Here is a 21,755-nt window from a genome sequence, read left to right as displayed (position 1 = left end):
TCCTTCAACTCCAAACCTATAAATAAGATATTTTTAAATATTTTTCAAATATTTCATCTCCATTCCATTTATTTCCACTTTGTCTTTAATCGGTTTACTGAAAAGTGCAATATTTTAATAGAAATGCGAGCCTCAGAATATCGTAGAAACATTTGAAAAAATATTTTGAAAAGTAGGGTTTTAAGGTCTAAAATAATTTGGCCAAAATGAGGTGTAAGGTTTGGGATTAGAACTTGAATCCAAATTTCTTTGCTGAGAATTCAAAAGATTGTATAGTGTAACTTTCATCATCGGGGGTTCGAAATGACGTGCCCAAGTCTTACAGGCAGCCAAAAATTGGCTATCTACAAGTGGCCAACCACGTTTTTTTTTATCAAAGTCACCCTGATGAAAGGGCAGACTCGTTTTGGAGCCGAGGGCAAGTTGGCACCTCGATATATTGAGCCATATGAAATCATTAAGAAAATTAATCCTATAGCTTATCAGGTAGCTCTTCCTCCTGATATGGAGCACATGCACAATGTATTTCATATTTCCATGTTACATAAATACATTCGGGATTCGCTTCATGTCCTTGAGCCTACCCATGTGTTTTTGAGGGAAGATTACACCTTTGAGGAACAGACCATTCAGATTGTTAATCGCCAAATCAAAAAGTTAAGAAACAAGGAAATCTCGTTAGTAAAAGTGGATTGGCAAAATCATGGTGGCATGTATGCAACACAAGAAAGGGAGGACGATAGGAAGAGAAGATACTTGGATCTCTTTCTTTTAGACCCTACATTTTTCACGGAAGAAGGTAATTGAGTTTGGAGGACCAAACGTCCTAAGGAGGAGAGACTGTTACACCCACCTCCTTAATTAACTGTTAATTCTATGGATTTACCTTAATTATGTGCTTATATGTGACTTATATTCATATATGTGTGTTAATTATGTACCATGAGCTATTTGAATTATGTTTCGATTGACAGATATGTTAGCATGTGAAATAGACATGTCTGAATCGTTAAACCATAAGGTTAAATTAAATGCTTGAACTAAGTAATTAAAGTCTAAATTTTCCTTTGCACAACTAAGTTTATTAATTAGATTCTATTGAGCCTTAAGTTGATTTAATGTAATTCAAGATTAATATTAATTGGAGATAGATATTTGGTTATATTAGGGACTTAATAATAAGGGAGAGATGGAGACCAAATCCGAGAGAGAGAGAGAGAGAGAGAGAGAGAGAGAGAGAGAGACTGACTTAGAAGGAAAAGAGAAGAATGAAAGAAGAAAGGAATTTAGCAAATCTTCACCCAAATCAACCATTGTAGGCAAGAATCTTCCTTTGATTTTATGAATCTAAGTTGTATTACACATGAGATTGTAGAATTGAAGTTGAATTAAGAAGTTGGATGGTAAAAATTGATGAAAAAAACCCTAAAAGGAGAAATTGAGAGAAATAGTTGAAAATTTGGTCATACATGTCATTTTTTTGTTTCTTGCATGACTCTTGTAGATGGAGGAAGAAACTCCATGGATTTGGAGTTTGAAACTTAACATTTCCGTGGTCCTTGATTTTGCCCTTAACTTTAAAGTTTTGATCTGGTTTCATAGCAAAAGGGTTTGTTTTGAAGTCATGGTTTAATTAATTTGAAGTTAGAAATTGGTCATTCAGCATGTTTTTTGTGAGTTTTGGGTTTTGGCTTGCACGAAATTGAAGTTGGGTTTGCAAAAATGGAGCTTTAACTTTGAAGTAGATTTTCGGACTAGAACTTCACCCAGACCGCTCGAGCGGCTTGGGCCACCGCACGAGCAGCCAACTCTTTTTCTGCTCAAAATGCATTTTGTTTTGGCATCGCACGAGTAGCCAAGCCATCCCTCGAGCAGCCTGGGCCACCGCCCGATCGGCCGACCCTCCCCTGCTAAACTTTGCATTCTGCTTGCACGAGCGGCTATGCCACCGCATGTGTGGTCAGCAGGGCTTGCTCAATTTTGTTTTCCTTTCTGTGTTCCCTGACTTTCGGGTCTCCGGTTGTATGGTTTCCAAGTTTTTTCATGTGTATTTGCATCTCATGAATACAAGGGAAGTTCATGAAAATGAAAGATTAGTGACTAAGTAACGAATAGGTTATGAAGTGATTGCATGAAAGGACTGTATGTTGAACCATTGTGCTTGAATGTGTCTGTGTAGGTCAAACACCGCGTCCTACACACGTGTTCCAAGGAGCCAACTGTGAGTAACAACCTTGTAAAGATACGTTCAATTATAAGTATTTTCTGACTTATACTATACTCCGTTTTTGAAATGATATTTTCAACTTAAATGAATGATTTTCCTGTTTTCTAAACTGTATTCGTGGCATCCTTAGCATCTGTTTACTATTACTATTATAGAGATCATGTCAGTTCCAATTCTTGGAACTTTTGTTTACTGTATTGATGGCACGTTTATCAATTCTAATTGTTCGGTCTTCATGACCATTTGTACTATTCTGCTATTGGATGTACCACGTATGACTGCTATGTGTTCTATATGAAATATGGATATGTTATGCAAATGATTCTGATTTTCTGTTTACTGCTATAATTAAACGATTTGGATTACAGTAAGGACATCATTCTTAACCTTTTTGCACTCTTGTTATTCACTGGGCTCTAACTCATACTTTTATCTATGTATGTAGATGATCAAGTGCAAGAAGGGATGTGGTGGCATTGACCTAGCCTCTGTTTTGTCAAGCCAACTTTTGTGCCTCACCGTGAGGTTCTCACCGACCATGTGTCAAGGTTTTTGGGTGGTTCGAGATCCACTCTTTTGTGACTGGCTCTAAGAATATGAATGTTTTCCTTGACTTTTGTGCATATTCTATTAATGAAACCAGTTTTGTTATGTTTTGAGATGCAAGCTTGTTATAGACTAATGTACATATTGTATCTATAAAAGTTTCTTTTGTCCCATTGAAGTCTTCACAGCTCGTTGGATGTTTTATTTCTTATTTAATTGGTTCTGCCAGCCCTATTACTGTATTACTGTTATGCAAGTCTTTGGTAATCTCGGATTACTAGCCGGTTACGACGCTAAACTTATAGGGACGGGTTTGAATCATGACATAAACCCCACAAAGACTTACAACCACGTTGTTGTGCCTTATACACAACAACCCCAAATCCTTGTTTTAACATTAGGATTTGTGAAAAGAGTTCTTTGGAAATAGTAAAAAAGTAAAAACATATTTTAAATTCAACAGGAAGTGTTTTGTATGTGGCATTTAGTGAGAAGTACTATTTTATAGAATTGTTTGAGACTAGGTCCTACTTAGAGTTAATTACACTTAGTACCCTTATATTTTTACTAAAATCTAACTTTAGTTTTTTTATTTTTAATTGTAACAATCAACCCCTTACAATTCAAGTTAAGTTGCAATCTCACCCTTTCATCCATCTATTGTTAACAAAGTTAACAGAACTCGTTATTTGAAACATGTGTGACACTTTTGTTGTCTAATTTGCACCTTTACACTTTTACTAAAATATCACTTTAGTCCTTATACTTTCACCAAGTTCCACTTTAGTCTCTCCACTTTTAATTTTCGTCAGCTTTTTTAACGCTAGATGGACGAAAAAAGTGAGATTAGAATTTGATTTAAAATGTAAAAAGTTGACTGTTATAATTGAAAGTGAAGAGACCAAAGTAAAATTTGATAGAAATGTTGGAGTACTAAGTGTATTTACCTGCCTTTTATTTTAAGAAGTCCTATTAGTTTATTTTTTCTAGAAATATGCATACATGAATATATGTGTGCCTAGTTGGAAGAAAAAATGATCACCAACCTGTTTGGTGTAGCTGTTAAAATAGATTATAGATTATAACTTAACAGAATATAGATTATGACTTTAATCAGAAGCTGTTAATCTGTTTGGTATAACTGTTGGATTATAGATTTAAGTTGCTGAGTAGTGTTTGTTCAATAAGATGTGAAGTAGCTTTTTCAATTACTTTTTTATTTTTTATTATTCACTATTTGTCTACATTTCTCATAAAAAATAATAATAATATTTTATAGTCTATTTGGGTCTTTTTCTATTTTTTTTTTTAAAAAAAAAATCTAAGAGTATAACCGTAAATTAACATGTCCACAGCAAAAGCTGATAATCGGAAGTAAGGGGTGAGCAGTTTCTCAGAATTAGTTTTTTTTACTTAAAATAAGTTGTTAGAATCAGAAACTGTTTGAAATAAGTTTAACCAATCAGTCTGAAATAACTTTATAAAAGCCAGAAACCATAAGTTAGCGTAAAAAGACCCCACCAAACACCCCCACTATGGCTGCATGGGACAACACAAAATCATGAGCCATATCTCTTCCAATTTCTCGACTCTCCAGTGGCACCATCTCACCATGCCCCAGGAGCACTGTATAGCTTGTCATAGTTGAAATGGACACACTTCAAGATGGTCATGTGACATTTACTTTTATTTCAGTTGTTTCAAAATTAACTTTTATTATACACTTTTACATAAAATTTATATATCACAATGATATTTATCGAACAAAACTAATATTGAATATAAATCTTGTAAAAATAATATATATATATATATTTATTTACGGTAAGAAACTGAATTTTCAACTTTTTTTAATTTTAAAACAGAAAATTTTTAGGTTTGCATAGAAATGTTCCACACAGTTGTTTCACCAAATTTTTTAATTTTATTTTATATTCAGTATTGATCTTATTTAATAGATCTCGATGAGTAAGTTCTAAAAATATACATTTTATAAAAAAAAAAGAAAAGAAAAAGATTTGTAATATGAAAATTATGACATTTTAAAGTTAAAATAAAAATAAAAATGGCTACACCATCAAGTATTTGCAGCGCATATCGGGCTCCTTACTTATTTCAATTGAGGAAAAAATCATGTAATGATACAAATAATTTAAGAAAAAAAAGGACTTTTTGAAATAAAAATCTTTAAAAGAGACTTATCCGAGCACAACTTCACAAAACAAGACTTCGAGGTAATTATTCATTTTAAAATTAACGAAAAGTGTCTTCTTCTTTTTTCCATTTTTTTCTTTTTTTCTTCTACTGTACAACCATTTGTTAATAAAACTCTTATGACATGTTTGATTAGTAGAATTATAGCATATGATTTAGATTATTAATTTATGGACTCACAATGTCATATTTGGCTGCAAGTTTTATCAAGCGAATTACATGTATGAAATGAAATTGACGAATTTTTAATATTGAGAGGGGTTGACGATCATATATAAAATGAAAGGGAAAAAAAAAGTTAGAAAAATGGTTTTGACAAAATGATTTTTAGTCAACTTTGAACCAAAATCAACTACATGTTCTAAACAATTACCAATTCATCTATAAATTCCATCCCTCTTTACCATTTAATTGATTGAGGTTTTGCATTCATATTGAACATAAATTGAAGTGCTTCAACTATATGATTTGATCATTATATCTTGGAAGACAAACGTCTATTGATCTCATAGGACATAGTAAGAGACAAATTTTGTCTTAAAAAGATAGCATCCAACACTGGCTTCCGCCATTTTTTGTATTTGCATTCTTTGTCCCTAAGTTTAGTTATCCTTTTGGTATTATTTGTGTTTAGTTTTTTTCAAAATTAATTTTTATATATTTAAATCATATTTTTTCTATAATTTTAATACTGTTTTTTCCAATTGACAAAGCTACTCCAAAAAAGGAAGGGACTTGAGAAAAGGTAAATTTATCATAGGAAAAACGACAAGTATAGTGGAATAGAAAGAAAAAAAAGTTATAAAACAATATAAGATGCAAATGATTTTGTAATAAGGTGCAACTGAAATACTGTCATACTTGCATCCTTTCATATTTTGATAAAAAAAACTTTTCCATACAACTAGAAAATTACACAAACATATGAGGTGCAAACAATTGAGGCCTGGTTTGGCATAACCTATATGATCCATCTTTTTATCTTTTTTTCATCACATCACCTCTCTACTTTTCTGCACATCTTTTTGTAAAAAGACAAAAAGTGCACTTTTTTAGGACACCCAAACCAACCCTGAAATACTGTCATACTTGCACCCTTTCATATTTTGGTAAAAGAACTTTTCCGGGCCACTAGAATGTAATTCCCCCTTTTATCATACAAAGAAGTAGCAAATTTGGCAAGGGAATCTCCACTGTGATTCCTTTCCCGTTGTAGACACCCCATTTTTGACCGTCCTCAAGACTTGGACGTCACCGTTTGAACACTCGGTGATTATCCATGTTTGTGTTCGTTTGGAGTTCCCGGAGGTCTCGGCTCGCGCGCCTTGCCTCAGGATCTCCGAACTTGACTGTTTAGTGTCTGGTTTTACACCAAACACTTGTGTTTTGCCTTTGAGAGGCAGGGTAGGGCTTGTAGACCATCCCCACCCACCACCGGCAGTGGCTAGAGGCCACCAGCCGATTTTTGCTGCCACCGGCAATGTTTATTGCCGGCCGGCACTATTTGTTGCCGGTCAGCACTTTTTAGTGCCGGTCGGCACTCTTTTTGGCCAAAATGGCATTTTTAGCCGGCCGACTACTGTGCATCGGCTTTTGCAGATATTTTAAGACAGTTGTCTTGCTTTTTGCTCCCCTCCATACACGTGTATGGAGGGATCTCCTTCTTATGAAGCTTGTCTTGTAAGCTTTACAAGACAAGAAGTGCCATATAGGGAGAGGTTGGTCTCTTGGCTTGAGAGGTTAGACACTTAAGATATTTTGAGAGCTTAGACAGCCATTGTTAGGGTTTGAGTTCTAGGGTTAGGGTTAGATACACATTCTATCTCTCTTTCCCTCTCTTTTGTGCTCTTGTGTGTGTTTTAGTCCATACTATTGCACACAAGCACCTAGTGTTTCACCTTCCTCTTGGAACTGAGGTTCTAAAAGACTGATTTTGAGGTTTTGGTGTTGGATTCAAGCTAAGGAAGACCATTGGTGCATCATTGTTGAAGAAGGCTTCAAGGGTAAGAATCTCACCCCTTTTTATCCCATTTTTGCATTGTATTTCTGCCTATCTTAAATTCGTTTTTGAGCTTAGTGTATAATACAAAAAATTTCTGTTTTTAGACCCTCTTGGTTGTTTGTTAAGTGTGTTTTGTGGTTTGGGTAAGTTTGAATACCCTTAGGCCTTGAAAGGCCTCATTTTGGGCCCTTTTGTGTGAACTCCGGGATTTTGGTGTTGGGGTCTCTTCACCACTGAAATCTTAAGGGATTTCAGTGGTGAAGGTGATGCCTTGAAGTCCCAAGAAGGAGAGGGCCACCCCCTTTCCTTGTTGTCCTTGAAAAGGGCATGTTTTGGCCTCTTGAGAGAGCATTATGTTTGAGGGTGTATTGACCATGACTTGGCTGCTTTTTATGCTTAATGTGTCATGTTATGCCTCTGTTTTTACTTGGTTTTGATACCCCATGCATGCTTAGCATAGTTGCCATGTAATGCCTTGTTATGCCTTAACATGCCTTAGGTTGTGTGCCTTTGTTTCTAGCATGTTTTAGGCTTACATTTGTGAAGATTTTGTGCTTATCTTGACATGTTCTAGGTCTGTCCATAAGTGTTTGGGTTGATTTTGGCATGCTTGGTATAGCTTCTTTGTATTTGGGCTTGTTGGCCTTGAGCATATGAATGTATAGCATGACATCTTTGCATTGATTTGGTGATTTGGGATCATCCATCATGTCATTTCAGTCTTATTTCCATGCCTATATGTTTACCTTGGATGCATCTTTAATGCCTCATAAGCTTGTGTAGCAATGCTCCATGTTTTGGTGTTTGTGCATGCCTTTGTTTTTGAGTCATTTGGATGCCATCTAAGTGGTCCTTAGGCCTTGTATTAATGTTGCAAAACTCTGTTTTTGGTCAATGAGTTCATGCCATGTTTGGTCTTGCTAAGTGTAGTTCAATACCCTATTGGTTTGCTTTGAGCATTTGGGCCATTTGTTGCATGCTTGGCTTGATTTATTGCTTGGTTTGGCACCATGTTTTAGCATGATTTCAATGCTTATGTTGCATGCTAATTAGTCCATGATTCCCCCTTTCAAATGTGTTTGAGGGTTGTTCAATTTGTGCCTAAGTGTTGGCCTTTCAACATATGTATGTGTGCATGTGTATTTGGTCCCTCATTATAGCATTTTGGCTACTGTTTTAGGCCTATTTAGAGTTGCCTAATTCATGTTTCAGACCATCTTTCCATTTATTTGCATTGCCATATGTATGCTTGTATGCTTGCATAAGTTTGTTGCCATGCCATGTTGCATCCTTAGCTTGTATGCCTAGGTTGCATTGCATCTTGCATGCATGCCTTGTTCCTTGACTTGATGATAGGAATTGGGCCTTAGTTTGTTTGATTGGTTTGCATTTCATTTGACATGAAAGTTGCATACTTGGTTCTTTGGGCCATCATGCATGGAAATGTGTGATTGGTGGTCCGAGAATCGAGGCACATGCCCCTTTGAGTCATTATCATGATAAGGGACATGGTTGGTGCATATATGCCTTGAGTTGTGCCGCCATGCTTTGCCTTGCCCTCTGTTGCTGTCATTTGCAGATTCTGCAGGAACACTCTGTCGACCGGCAGTGTAATGTGCCGACCGGCAATCATTTCCCTGCCGATAGCTTTGTTTTGTGCCGGTGGCCACCACCACACTGCCAGTGGAAATTCCATGCAGCCGGTGATGTCTCTCAGCATCCAAGGAAGCAGTCTTGAGGTTTTGGCAACCTCCAGAGGGGTGAAGGAAAGAAAACAGAGGCAGCTCACGCATGGTGGCGTGTTCCCCGAGGCGATTTTCCTGTTTTCTTAGTTTTAGTTAATTTGCTTAGTTGATTAGGCAATTTGTAATATTTAATTAGCTTGCGTAGTTAATTAATTTGTAATATTTATTTGGTCCCTCCGAGCGAGGGCAAATCTGTAATAAGTGTGTGTGGGTGGTATGTATGTCTTCCAATCCCCACTTCTTTCTTCCCTTTTATTTACCTGCTTATGATGGTAGATTAGGGCACGTTTAATTTAGCATACCTTATGCTATGCATGTGTGCATCCATGCATTTGTATTACATGCATTAGGCTCGGTACATCACGCTAACTGCATTTGTACTTCAATTCAAAAATTGAATATGTGATAGTTGATCGCATTTCATATGCCATGCTTAGATTAGCTGAGCCTATCTAATTGCATCCTGTATGTGTTGCATTAGGCAATTTAACATGAAATAGGACACGCATGTTTGCTAACTAGTTTACTGTTTTGGCACGGAGTACGATGTAAGTATTTATGCTTTAGCATCCCGCATGCGTGTGAATGTTGCCATGACAGTATGCTTGCCATGTGGCTAAATGCTTATGTGTTAAACTGTTTGAATGCCTGTGGGTGAAGGTTGGATTGTTTGAGTTGGAAAAACTCATTGAAATCTGTGTTTTAGCCTACTTGCGAGTAGCAAATTTCAAAGCATTTTCAAAACAAACGGATATGCAATGTTTCTTTCCAAATTAGGCAATCTAGTCTATACTTGTTTGCTGCGCGCATAACATAGTAATTCTAGGCTAATAAATGGAATAAGAACACATAACGTTTTCAAAATCGGTTATCATGGTTAGTAGAGGCCGGTCTTCGGACCGGGCGAAAGGGGGTGCTCATAGCTGACCTTCCCCGATCGTACCCAAGCTCCCGAGCCGAGACAACTCCGGTGATGACGGACATGTGGCCTTCGGCACCGAGTCAGGGTTTCCTAAATTTCCCCATTCTAAAAATATTTAGGTGGCGACTCTGTATCTGGCAAAGCAGTCCATGTTTGGCACTACTTTTTCAAAAATCTGTTTCTCAAAACGATTTGCCAGATTTGGACTCTTTGGTTCAGATTAAGAACCGCGACAACACAAAAATCGCGAGTCCGAACTGTAGTAGCGAAGGTTCCCCCCGCGGGCTTGCTACAGTTTCTGGCGACTCTGCTGGGGACTTTTAGAGAGCTTGACTCGAACTCATGATATCTTGTTTTGATTTCATTTATGTGTTTCTTTGCATTGCATGTGCATTGGTGCGCCTAGGAACACAGTGTTTGCCGTCTGCCATTCCTGCACGGTTTGCCGGAGGCTTGTCTTGTCAAGACATGTCCATAAGGCTGACCAGCTATGGGCTCTGACAGCATGGGAACACAAACCCCGGTTTTTACCGAGGCACCCTTTTTGACCATTCGACCTAGTACATGTTCGGATCCATAGTGACCATTCCAAGATAGGGCAGGTTGCTTACCCGATGTTAGGTTGTTTGAAAACCGCTGTGTGCGTAGTGAAACCCTAGCTCCTGATGAAATAGGACAGGGAAACCCTACCCCAACATAGGGGTGTTTTGGCTCTCTTACTTGCTATGTGCTTTTAGAGTGTATCTCTACAGGAACGCATATACCAGTTTGCGAGTTTGAGTATCGGGCCCGAGGGCACCAGAATCAGTATTGTTGAGAATCAGTTGTCAGGAATCAGTTATCCGCGGGTATCAGATTCAGTATTTTGGGAACAGAAATCTGGGGAACAGTAATCAGTAGTAGAGTACAGTCGTTTGGCTACACCCGTGTTTGATCAGTTTGGGCTGAAATGCTGCCTGTTTTTCCATTCAGCTCAGAGAGTCAGAGAATTGATACAGAATAGCCAGTGTTCCCCCTTGCTGAGGCAGGATTTATGGCGGCACAAAATTCAGAAGAAATTGTGGTTATGATGGCAGCATTGGAATAGGGGGCCGCTCCGTAGAGTGAGGCCAACATCAATATGTCACACCCACCCAGGTCGGCCGTTGTGCACCCGGTCTGGGCTCCCCAGTTATATCAGGCTCGTGAGCCCACCACCTTTGAATTGATGGGAATGATAGGTGACCCCCAGAGGTCCGTGGCCGATCTGGCCTATGGAATGTCGGCTTCACCGCCAGCGGCGCCGTATGCCGGGAATTTCGTACCACAGGAGCCCCCGCTACTGGGGCGGATTGTGATAGAGCTCAGCCAGCCAGAGGTGGCTTCCAGCTACAGCCGCGACATGCCAGCACCAACCCAGACCCTTGATCAGGCTGAGGCTAGAGGAAAGGACAAGGCAAAGGTAGATGCCGATCCTATTGAACAACTGTTATGGGCAGTCGAGGCTCTGAAAGTCAGAGGGATGAACAAGCAACAAACATCTGCGATCGTGATCAAAGTTGTGGATGATGCTTTCCCCACTCCGATCAAAGGCAGTTCGAGCCAGGTAGAAAATCGGGATAGGCCCCGTCATGCCCAGACAATTCCTGTCATTCCCAACCCTGCACCGGGAAAGGGTCAAAAAGCCAAGGCAGTGCTAGCTGACCCTTTTGCTAGCGCATCTGGCAAGAATCCTCAAACTTCAATGTACCTGCCCCGAGGGCGCAGGGTCTTTCACGACCTCCACATGCCTTTGTCTAGGGCATTACTAATATTGGCGAAGAATGGGCATCTTAAACCTTTGGAGCCTCGGCCACTCCCGAAGAATCTCCCTACCATGCATGATGCTACCTTGTACTGCGTATACCACCAACAGTCCGGTCACAGTACCGATGGTTGTTCCCACCTTCGTCATGAAGTGCAGGATTTGATCGACAACAAGGTTATCCTTCCACCCACCTCAGCCAAGTCCGTTACTACCCAGTTGTTGGATTTCGAGGGCTCAGATACTGTGAGTATGTAAAGTGAACCGCCTGCGGGCGACATTTGGTATATTTTGGATGTAGCGTCTGGCATGCATTTTTGAGCATCGGTGAAACCGAGTTTTGTAAATCCTGGCTTGGATATCGAGTCAGTCTTTTGTTTGAGTTTGTCTCTTTGTCTTGAGTCAGTCTTTTTGCTTAAGGGTCTGTCTTGTTGTGTCGAGTCAGTCCCCTTTGTATATAATACCAGGTGATTCTGGGGTTGTTGTCCCGAACACCGTTTTGTCTTGTAATTATCTGTTTTTGTTTTGAATCTGTTTCTGCCGAGGGGCCAGTTGCACCAACAAATCCGAGTGAAACAGCTGTTGCTATCTCAACTTCATGCTTGCTTTCAGCATAAGCGCCAGAGAATTTGATTGGGCTGACAGTACATCTCGCCTGCTCTCCTGCGCGCCAAACTCATTGCATTAACCTAAGTTTTTCAAAAAACAAACCTTTTGAACACTGTGGTGATGAAAATGAAGAGGAAGGAATTCCTCGGGTTTTGCAAAATTTTGATCATTTTGAGAGAAAGAGAGGCGCGCTAAGCCTTTTTTATGAATGAAACCATGCTTGTCGGCGTAAGTACTGAGAACGATCCTGGCCTGATCCAGATTGGTTCCACACTATCTTCGGCGCGAGCGATTTGTCGCTTTCTTAAAAACTTTCAAAAACAAATGTTTTGCGCGGCCCTGTGAAGACTTGTGTGGAATCCCTCTTGAGGTCGCGCAGCCTAGGATCGCTCTCAGCCTCAAGATTCAACCCATTTGTTTTCCGACTTTGAACCCGTTCAGAAAGTTCAGAAAGTTCAACGGACAAACGCCATGAAAGGCCCGTGTGGCCAGTTTTGAAGTAGCTTTCGATCAAGAAGCATCAAAGCCGAATCAGAAGGAGTAGATCTCGCCGGAAGAAGCTCGTGGAGTAACCGGGATGGATTCTCCTATAAATCATTGCAACTGCCGTTCTCCTAGACACGGAGAGGCTTCCAGTTCGGGAACCATTTGGCATGGACTTGCTACACTTTTACCCTTTGAGAGGCTCGCTGGGCCGAAAACCCGGAAGGGCGACCCAGGCAAAAGTTAGAGCAAGAGAAAAATACAGAAAAGCAAAAAATACAAAAAAGAAGAAAAGAAAAGAAAAAGACAAAAATTGCAAAAAGGAAAGAAAAAAAAATGATGAAAAAAAAATGCAAAAAAAAAGAAATGAACAAAAGAAAATGAAAGAAGCTCGCAAGGTCGAAAACCCGCATCGAGCACCTTGGCAAAAGTGAGAGCCTAAAAAGTGAAGGTTAAAATACCCGAGTGTACCTTAACCGGAACTACGTGAGGCTTGATTCCCATGTTTAGGATACGTAGGCAACTTCATCATGAAGTCCAGCCCCCAACGCTTTCATAGCGTCTCAGTCCATGCAATGGTTTCGATTTCATCCCAAAGTCTAGTCGCCAACGCTTCCAAAGGCGACTGTGTCCATATATTTGTTGTGACCGTCTTCGTCATCGCTGTGTCCAAGAGCTCGACCACCGCCAATGAAGACTGTCTACGGATTGCCGCGGCACCATCCCAAACAAGGGGCAACTTTCCGTTGCCACGAGCCGCTGTGAGCCGCCATTCAAACTAGGGGCAACTTTCCGTTGCCTCCCACCCCCCTGCAAACCAGGGGCAATTTTCCATTGCCTCCGATCCGAGGTTGCGCATCTCGAACAGTAAGTTCTATGCTTGTTGAGCATCAGCTGTTTGAAAAATAGTTTTTGAAAATTTTTACTGAGGCTGACTATTTTCTCGAAAACTATTTCATTTTCCAAAATCGGACCATTGTCTTGGACCCAAAAAGGAAAATTTTCAGTGCTTGCAGCCCGACTCGCATACTTTTCAAATCAAAAATCGAACAAGTACGTTAATCCGACTCTCATTTTGATCAAAATTGTTTTAGTAGAAAGCAAAAACAAAGAATGGTTAAAATGATGAACTAGGGGCACAGTTGAGCCAGGCGTTCTGTCTTTCCCCCGTCATCGACGTACTTGCCCGAAGAGCGCTCTACTCGTCAGAAGAAATGGCCGTGAGCTAACAGTATTGAGCATGAACCCACGCCTTCTTATTCATCCATTAATCACCTCGGGGAGGGACAAAAAATGAGAGAATGAAGAATAGAGAGGTGTAAGTTGAGAGAAAAGTGAGGAAAAGGGTTTTGAGAAAAAATCGAGCTCGAGAGCCGAGTGATATGAGAATCACAAATCAGAAAGGGTGGGAAACAATACCCAGAGAAACTGGCTCCTCGTGATCTGAGGTCCTCCGTCGTTGTTAATGCGTCTGTGTGTCGTGTCGTTTATTGTGTTTGCCTCAACCTTTGTTTCAGGTCTCTTCCGAGCGCATCTCGTTTTGTTTTAGGTCGTGTACCCTCTTTGTTTGAGTCCTCCCTGCTGTGTTCAGTTGCAGGCTCGATACCCCAGTTTGAAAAACCCTTATCTAATTACAAAAATTGTTTATGCTCAGAATGTTGTGCCATTCTCTATATTCGATTGTGTTTCAACCCTAGCTGGTTTCACCCCTGAAGGCCGTCTTGTCAGATTGGGCTGTTTTGTTTTAAGTTTGCCGTGTGCAGAATGAAACGAATGCTATGTTACGGGCTGTATGCAGATTAATCCCCCAACAGAGTAAGGGCTATGTGTCCAAAATCAGGCGGTGGGTTGCTTGGGTTATTTTGCTGCTGGCTGTTTAAGTTATCTGATTATTACAGTGTGAGTGTTCAATTTTCAGACAACCAATCAATTTCATTTACATTGAGGTGCAACATGATGAGATGCGATGCAATGCATGAGATGTGTAAATGTAAACACTTTTTCAGATAAAAAGTCCGTTTCATTTCATTATCTTTTCAAATGTACAAGTTTTGGAAACAAAAATCTGCCTGCGGCAGTACAAGGTAATCTAACTACCAACAAAAGGAAAAGTACAAAGAAGAAAAGATAGCAAAAATCTGCATCCATGTCGAGCACTCCGGGGGGCCGTCAGTCCGTCCTAGTTCTCTTCCTGGACGAGGGTCCAGGAGCATCATCAGCATCGTCGTCAGAGCCCGAGCTAGTGCCTCCTCCGGTCTCCTCCTCTGATGACTCTGACTCCGCCTCTGCCTCCGCCTCTGACTCCTCGTCATCATCATCATCGTCCGGGACTGGAGCTCGCGAGCTGTTCCTGACATGAGCGCGCCCCGCCTTGGAGCGAGGGAATACCCGGCCCTCCTCATCTCTCCCCCGAGCAGGGACGGAAGGTCCAGCTGGAGCACCTCCTGCCATAGGAATCTGGAAAGGAGGCTGAAAAAGTACATAAAAGGGAAATGCATCAGTATACTGTAGACAGTTTATTAGTGCAGAATGCAATGCAGAGTACAGTGTATGAATGCCGTGAGCAGTTTATCAGTGCAGAATGCAATGCAGAGTACAGTATGAGAATGCCGTGAGCAGTTTATCAGTGCAGAATGCAATGCAGAGTACAGTATGAGAATGCCGTGAGCAGTTTATCAGTGCAGAATGCAATGCAGAGTTCAGTATGAGAATGCCGTGAGCAGTCTATCAGTGTAGAATGCAGTATATGAGTACAGTATGAGAATGCCGTGAGCAGTTTATCAGTGCAGAGTACAGTGCGGAATGCAGTGTATGTAGTGTATCAGATGCTGTGAGATCAGTGTATCAGGTGTTGTGCCGTGCATCAGATTATGTAAAGCAGTGTATGAATGGTTTGAGGCCAGTGTCAGAAGAACATACCGGGATGCTGTAGAGGGCCAGGAGATCAAATGTCTGCTGGAGCATCCCCATCATCGAGGCATTCATCGCCAACGACTGACGGGTGTACTCAGAAGAAGCCTGCAAAAGTATTAGACGCATCAATATTCTGTCGAATATCAAATAAACTGAAATGAAATGACTGTACAAAATGCAGTAGTACATACCGGAGGTAGATCGGGGACATCGATGAACTCATGGCCAGCTGGCGGAGGGGCGAAGAGGATCTGATAGGTCGACCCACCCTACCCCTGGAAAGTCAGTACAGCGGGCAGGGCAGGCCAGCCAGCTCCCCGTCCTCCCTGCACTCCGCCCCTGCCACGAACTCGGGCCCTCCTCGCAGCCCCTACTCCAACTCCCGCTCCGGCCCCAGCCACCGATGCCACAGGCCTGGCCCCCTCTGCTCAACAGCCGCTCAGAGGTCGCATCAGGTACGTCCGCATGTACTCCTGATAGTCTCCGGTACCTCTGAAGCCGGCCTCCTCCCAGCCAATGGTGTAGTCGTCCATCTGCTCGCTGGTGAGCCTCTCGGTCTCCCTCATATCTGCAGGAGGGTGAACCGGGACTATCTGCTCAGGTAACCCCAGGGTCTGGCGTAGGAAACGCTCCCCCAGGTACCAAGCCCGACAGACCGGGCCCTCCAGCAAGACCCGGAAACGAGAGGTCTCATCGGCACCGGCAAACCGATCTCGAGTCACAGCTGGCAACAGAACCCATGGCCGCCAAGTGATCTGAAAGTGACAGACAGATTGTTATCTACTGTTATTGAAATATGCAGTGGGAAAGCGAAGCTTAAATGAACTGCAAGTAAAACATACCTCGGCCGGGGTAATGGTGTCGAAGTACCGGCGGAAAAACCCGAAAGTCTCTCGCGGCCGCCGAGTGCATCTCCCGTCAAAGCGCTGTGAGAAGGGGACGACCAGGGGAGTCTCTGTGACTGGTACGGGGGCAAGCCTAGGAAAATAGGCGTAAACCCACAGCTGCAAGATAAATACCAGTGCATTTATCAGATGAAGCAGGATGCAGAATAAAGCAGAAATGGCAGAGCCGTGTGTTGTGCAGTGTATTGTGAACCGTGTACAGTGTGAGCAGTGTACAGTCAGTGTGAAACAGAATGTATGTGTGTGCCGTGTGTATAGTATACAGCAAGTATAAAGCAGACTATGGTGTGTGCAGTGTACAGAATACAGAAAATATAGAGCCAAAATGTAAAAGTAGAGAAGAAGTGTACCTCCCAAGCCCGCCAGTAACCTCCAAGCAGCTGGCCGCTGCCGCGAGAAGCCGAGCTCATGTATCCATAAAGAGTGGCCAGAGCGGCGCCACCCCAATCACAGTGCAAGATGTCCCGGACGTCCACCAGTGCGCTGAGTAAGCAGAGAGGCACGCTGTTCGCCCGGTCGGCGAAGATGGTCGTCCCGAACAGAAACATGAGGAAGCCGCGAGCATACCTCTCCACGTCCTCCTGGGTCATCTCTGCCTCCTCCTCCAAGACGGGCTGGACTCGAAACTGGACCTCGAACCAGGAGTATCGGACGAAACCTGGGTGAGCTAGGGGTGGCGCCTCCCCCAGTAGATGGACCTGAGCGGCGGTCCACTCATCCATGTCAATGTCGAAAGGGATCGGATCACCCCCCACCCCGATGCCAGTGAGCATCGAGAAATCATAAGGGGTCATCGTCATGTCCCCTGCAGTGGAAAAGTGAAAAGAATCCGTGGTGTCCCACCACCTCTCCGCCAGAGCGGCAAGGAGAGGTCTGCATGTGGAGAGCCTGGAGAGTCCTCGGCAGAAGGCGCCGAAACCCGGTCGATCCACGATGCGCCGGACTGCATCAGGGAGCTCACCGTACCACTCCCGAGCGCCAGTATTTCCATACCCGCGGATGGTATGGGAACCCTCCTGTAAACCGAAAATAACAATTGCAAGACAACATTCAAAATGCAGTTTTGAAAAAGCAGATAAAGCATGTGTGCAAGTTTGACAGATTCAGGCAAATACCGGGTGCCAGTGTGCTTACAGTGAAATACGTGTGATGTGTCAGCATGTTTGGGTGTTTCAGAACAGATATAGCATGTGTGCAAATTTAACAGATTCAGACAAATACTGGGTGCCAGTGTGTATACAGTGAAATACAGTGAGTGCAGTGTATTTGAGTGATTCAGGGCTAGTGCAGTGTGTGTGCATGTGTCAGTCTCAAGCAGATATCAGTTGTATGTATGTTTACAGTCAACTACAGTCTACAGCATATCAGTTTTCAGCAGTTAAAGAATACAACTAGCTATGACAGTTTTTGTATCCTACATTGCGGAAAGTAAAGCAGAAGACAAAGAATTACCTCGGAAGTGCCGAATGAAAGGTGGGAGGTAGGCTCACGCAGTAGTAGCTCAGGCACCACGTGCCTCTCGAAGCTCTGGAACTGACGCAGGCCGTCGGGGGGCAGAACATGGATCGCCGGTTGGTAGGTCGCCGGATCGAACGGGCGCTCGCTCAGTGGTAGGAGCTCGACCCCGGGATCCATCTCGTGGTCCGGGGAAGTCCCGCCACGTGGAATATCGTCCGCCATATCAGAAATGATGAGAAAATGGCCAGAGGAAGGAAAATCGGGCCGGAATGCGAAGAGTCAACTGAAAAGTCAACTCCCGAGAGGGTCGAAAATGGCCGGAAAGGCCGGAATGTGAAAAGGCACAGAAATGAAGAGGAAAACAAGGGGAACAAACCCCGAAAAGGCGGGAATGCCAAACGAGGCACCGAAACAAAAATGTGATCGGTTGAAAATGTCCGAAACGCGAAGAAAATCGCGAATCCGACGACGAAACGGGCGTAGAACGCGAAGAAACGGAGAAACGAGGAGACAAAAACGCTCTAGAGAGAGAGGGCAAGAGTTTTCGGCGGTAGGGAAGTGAGGCACTAGGGTTTGGGAACCCTATTTTATAATGCCCAGAGTGAAAAGTCGAAACTGCCCCGAATCAGCAACGTTTTGCCGGTCGGCAATGTTTTGTGCCGGCCGGCACTTTTTTGTGCCGATGGACTTTTTCTTCAACCGGTGGACAGCCGGTGGCCTCCCCTCCCTGCCGGTGGTGTTTCCACAGCCTTGTTTAGGCCATGTGAGAAGTTTTTGGTCTTCATAGCTCAAGAAGGTGCAAGAAAGTGCATTTCCGATGCTCAACCGGCCTCCGTTTTGACCTCGGGTCGTGTCTTCTGTGCGTGGCACTCCAATTCATACAAGGTGTATCCTTTTCGTATCCTTTTGACTTTTACAAGGTACAAAAGTTGCCCCATGTGTATCGCATATCAATCGCACTGTTTTGTGCATTTCCAATCGTCGCACTGTTTTGTGCATTTCAAACCGGCGCACTGTTTTGTGCATGTCAAACTGTCGCACTGTTTTGTGCATTTCAAACCGGCGCACTGTTTTGTGCATATCAAACTGTCGCACTGTTTTGTGCAATTCGAATCGTCGCACTGTTTTGTGCATTTCCAATCGTCGCACTGTTTTGTGCATTTCAAACCGGCGCACTGTTTTGTGCATGTCAAACTGTCGCACTGTTTTGTGCATTTCAAACCGGTGCACTGTTTTGTGCATATCAAACTGTCGCACTGTTTTGTGCAATTCGAATCGTCGCACTGTTTTGTGCATTTCCAATCGTCGCACTGTTTTGTGCATTTCAAACTGGCGCACTGTTTTGTGCATTTCAAACCATCACGCTGTTTTGTGCATTGCATTCCGTTGCGCGGTTTTGTACACCTCATTACATTACCTGCGTAGACCGCATGTTTGTAATCATTTCTTTACTTGCGTAGACCGCATGTTAATTACATTACCTGCGTAGACCGCATGATTGTAATCGTTTCTTTACTTGCGTAGACCGCATGTTAATTACATTACCTGCGTAGACTGCATGATTGTAATCGTTTCTTTACTTGCGTAGACCGCATGTTAATTACATTACCTGTGTAGACCGCATGATTGTAATCGTTTCTTTACTTGCGTAGACCGCATGTTAATCACATTACCTGCGTAGACCGCATGATTGTAATCGTTTCTTTACTTGCGTAGACCGCATATTTATTGTTCAATTTCTTTACCTGCATAGACCGCATGTATTGTTTGCGTAGACCGCATAATTGTTCAATTTCTTTCCTTGCGTAGACCGCATGTTAATTTCGTTACCTGCGTAGACCGCATGTTTTGATTGCGTAGACCGCATCTTTCTTAATTTCATTACCTGCGTAGACCGCATGTTTTGATTGCGTAGACCGCATCTTGTTTAATTTCATTACCTGCGTAGACTGCATGTTTTGATTGCGTAGACCACATCTTGTTTAATTTCATTACTTGCGTAGACCGCATGTATTTCTTGCGTAGACCGCATTATTATTTTCATTACCTGCGTAGACCGCATGTTTTGATTCCGTACGCCGCATATTTATTAACTTCATTACCTGCGTAGACCGCATGTATTGCTTGCGTAGACCGCATAATTTGTTGTTTCATTACTTGCGTAGACCGCATTATTATTTTCATTACCTGTGTAGACCGCATGTTTTGATTGCGTAGGCCGCATCTTTCTTAATTTCATTACCTGCGTAGACCGCATGTTTTGATTGCGTAGACCGCATCTTGTTTAATTTCATTACTTGTGTAGACCGCATGTATTGCTTGCGTAGACCGCATTATTATTTTCATTACCTGCGTAGACCGCATGTTTTGATTGCGTAGACCGCATCTGTCTTAATTTCATTACCTGCGTAGACCGCATGTATTGCTTGCGTAGACCGCATAATTTGTTGTTTCATTACTTGCGTAGACCGCATGTATTGCTTGCGTAGACCGCATTATTATTTTCATTACATGCGTAGACCGCATGTTTTGATTGCGTAGACCGCATCTTTCTTAATTTCATTACCTGCGTAGACCGCATGTTTTGATTGCGTAGACCGCATCTTGTTTAATTTCATTACTTGCGTAGACCGCATGTATTGCTTGCGTAGACCGCATTATTATTTTCATTACCTGCGTAGACCGCATGTTTTGATTGCGTAGACCGCATCTTTCTTAATTTCATTACCTGCGTAGACCGCATGTATTGCTTGCGTAGACCGCATAATTTGTTGTTTCATTACTTGCGTAGACCGCATTATTATTTTCATTACCTGCGTAGACCGCATGTTTTGATTGCGTAGACCGCACATTTCTTAATTTCATTACCTGCGTAGACCGCATGTTTTGATTGCGTAGACCGCATATTTATTAACTTCATTACCTGCGTAGACCGCATGTTTTGATTGCGTAGACCGCATGATTATTTTAATTTCATTACCTGCGTAGACCGCATGTTTTGATTGCGTGGACCGCATATTCATTTCATTACCTACGTAGACCGTATGTTTTGATTGCGTAGACCGCATGATTATTTTAATTTCATTACCAGCGTAGACCGCATGTTTTGATTTGCGTAGACCGCATTCTCGTTAATCTCATTACTTGCGTAGACCGCATGCTTATGATCAATTCGTTGCCTGCGTAGACCGCATGCTCCACCTACATGTTTGTATTTTCACAGAATTGTTATGCTCCCCACTTGCTTTGCGCTGTCACGCATTTCAAGTACGCTATCTATGCATGTTGTTAACAATATTGTACCTGTTAAGCTTGTTTTCTTTGCAGGCACGATATTGTATGTACGGTTCATTTGAGGCTGGTGCAACCAGACGAACCGCACAGGTATTGTATCCTCCGAGTGAGAAGTATTGAGAATTACATAATTCTCTTACAGCCTTACTGCATTGTAGTGTAGTTTGGTGTATGCTAGCTTAAAACTGTCGCATGTATGCTTCATTACAGCTTTCTTTGCATGATCATAAGTTATGCTCGACTTCGTGCATTGTCTTGCATTTTGTCCTTGCCTTCGGGCGCATATCTTGATTGTCTTGCATGTTTGTCTAAGTCTTCAGCCTTGTCAAAAATGGGTCGTCTCTGGGCTTTGACATTCACTCCCGTCATTGTTATGACTTTCGAGTTCTGTCAAAGAGGGGCAACTGTAGAAACCCCATTTTTGACCGTCCTCAAGACTTGGACGTCACCGTTTGAACACTCGGTGATTATCCATGTTTGTGTTCGTTTGGAGTTCCCGGAGGTCTCGGCTCGCGCGCCTTGCCTCAGGATCTCCGAACTTGACTGTTTAGTGTCTAATTTTACACCAAACACTTGTGTTTTGCCTTTGAGAGGCAGGGTAGGGCTTGTAGACCATCCCCACCCACCACCGGCAGTGGCTAGAGGCCACCGGCC

At 42.5% G+C, this 21,755-nt stretch overlaps 1 protein-coding gene across 1 annotated transcript; it reads left to right on the top strand.

The window, feature by feature from the left end:
* The first annotated feature begins 303 nt into the window (after nt 1-303).
* LOC145793244 (uncharacterized) lies at nt 304-1,039 on the top strand. Its single transcript, XM_082876017.1, has 2 exons — nt 304-799; nt 975-1,039. The coding sequence occupies exons 1-2, from the start codon at nt 304-306 to the stop codon at nt 1,037-1,039; spliced, it is 561 nt and encodes a 186-aa protein (XP_082732143.1).
* Nucleotides 1,040-21,755: the final 20,716 nt, after the last annotated feature.

The sequence above is a fragment of the Camellia sinensis genome, chromosome 6, assembly GCF_055761805.1.
Source record: "Camellia sinensis isolate YWXY chromosome 6, ASM5576180v1, whole genome shotgun sequence".
NCBI lineage: Eukaryota > Viridiplantae > Streptophyta > Magnoliopsida > Ericales > Theaceae > Camellia > Camellia sinensis.
The sequence above is the reverse complement of the archived record's forward strand: the minus strand, read 5'-3'. Positions and strand labels throughout refer to the sequence as shown.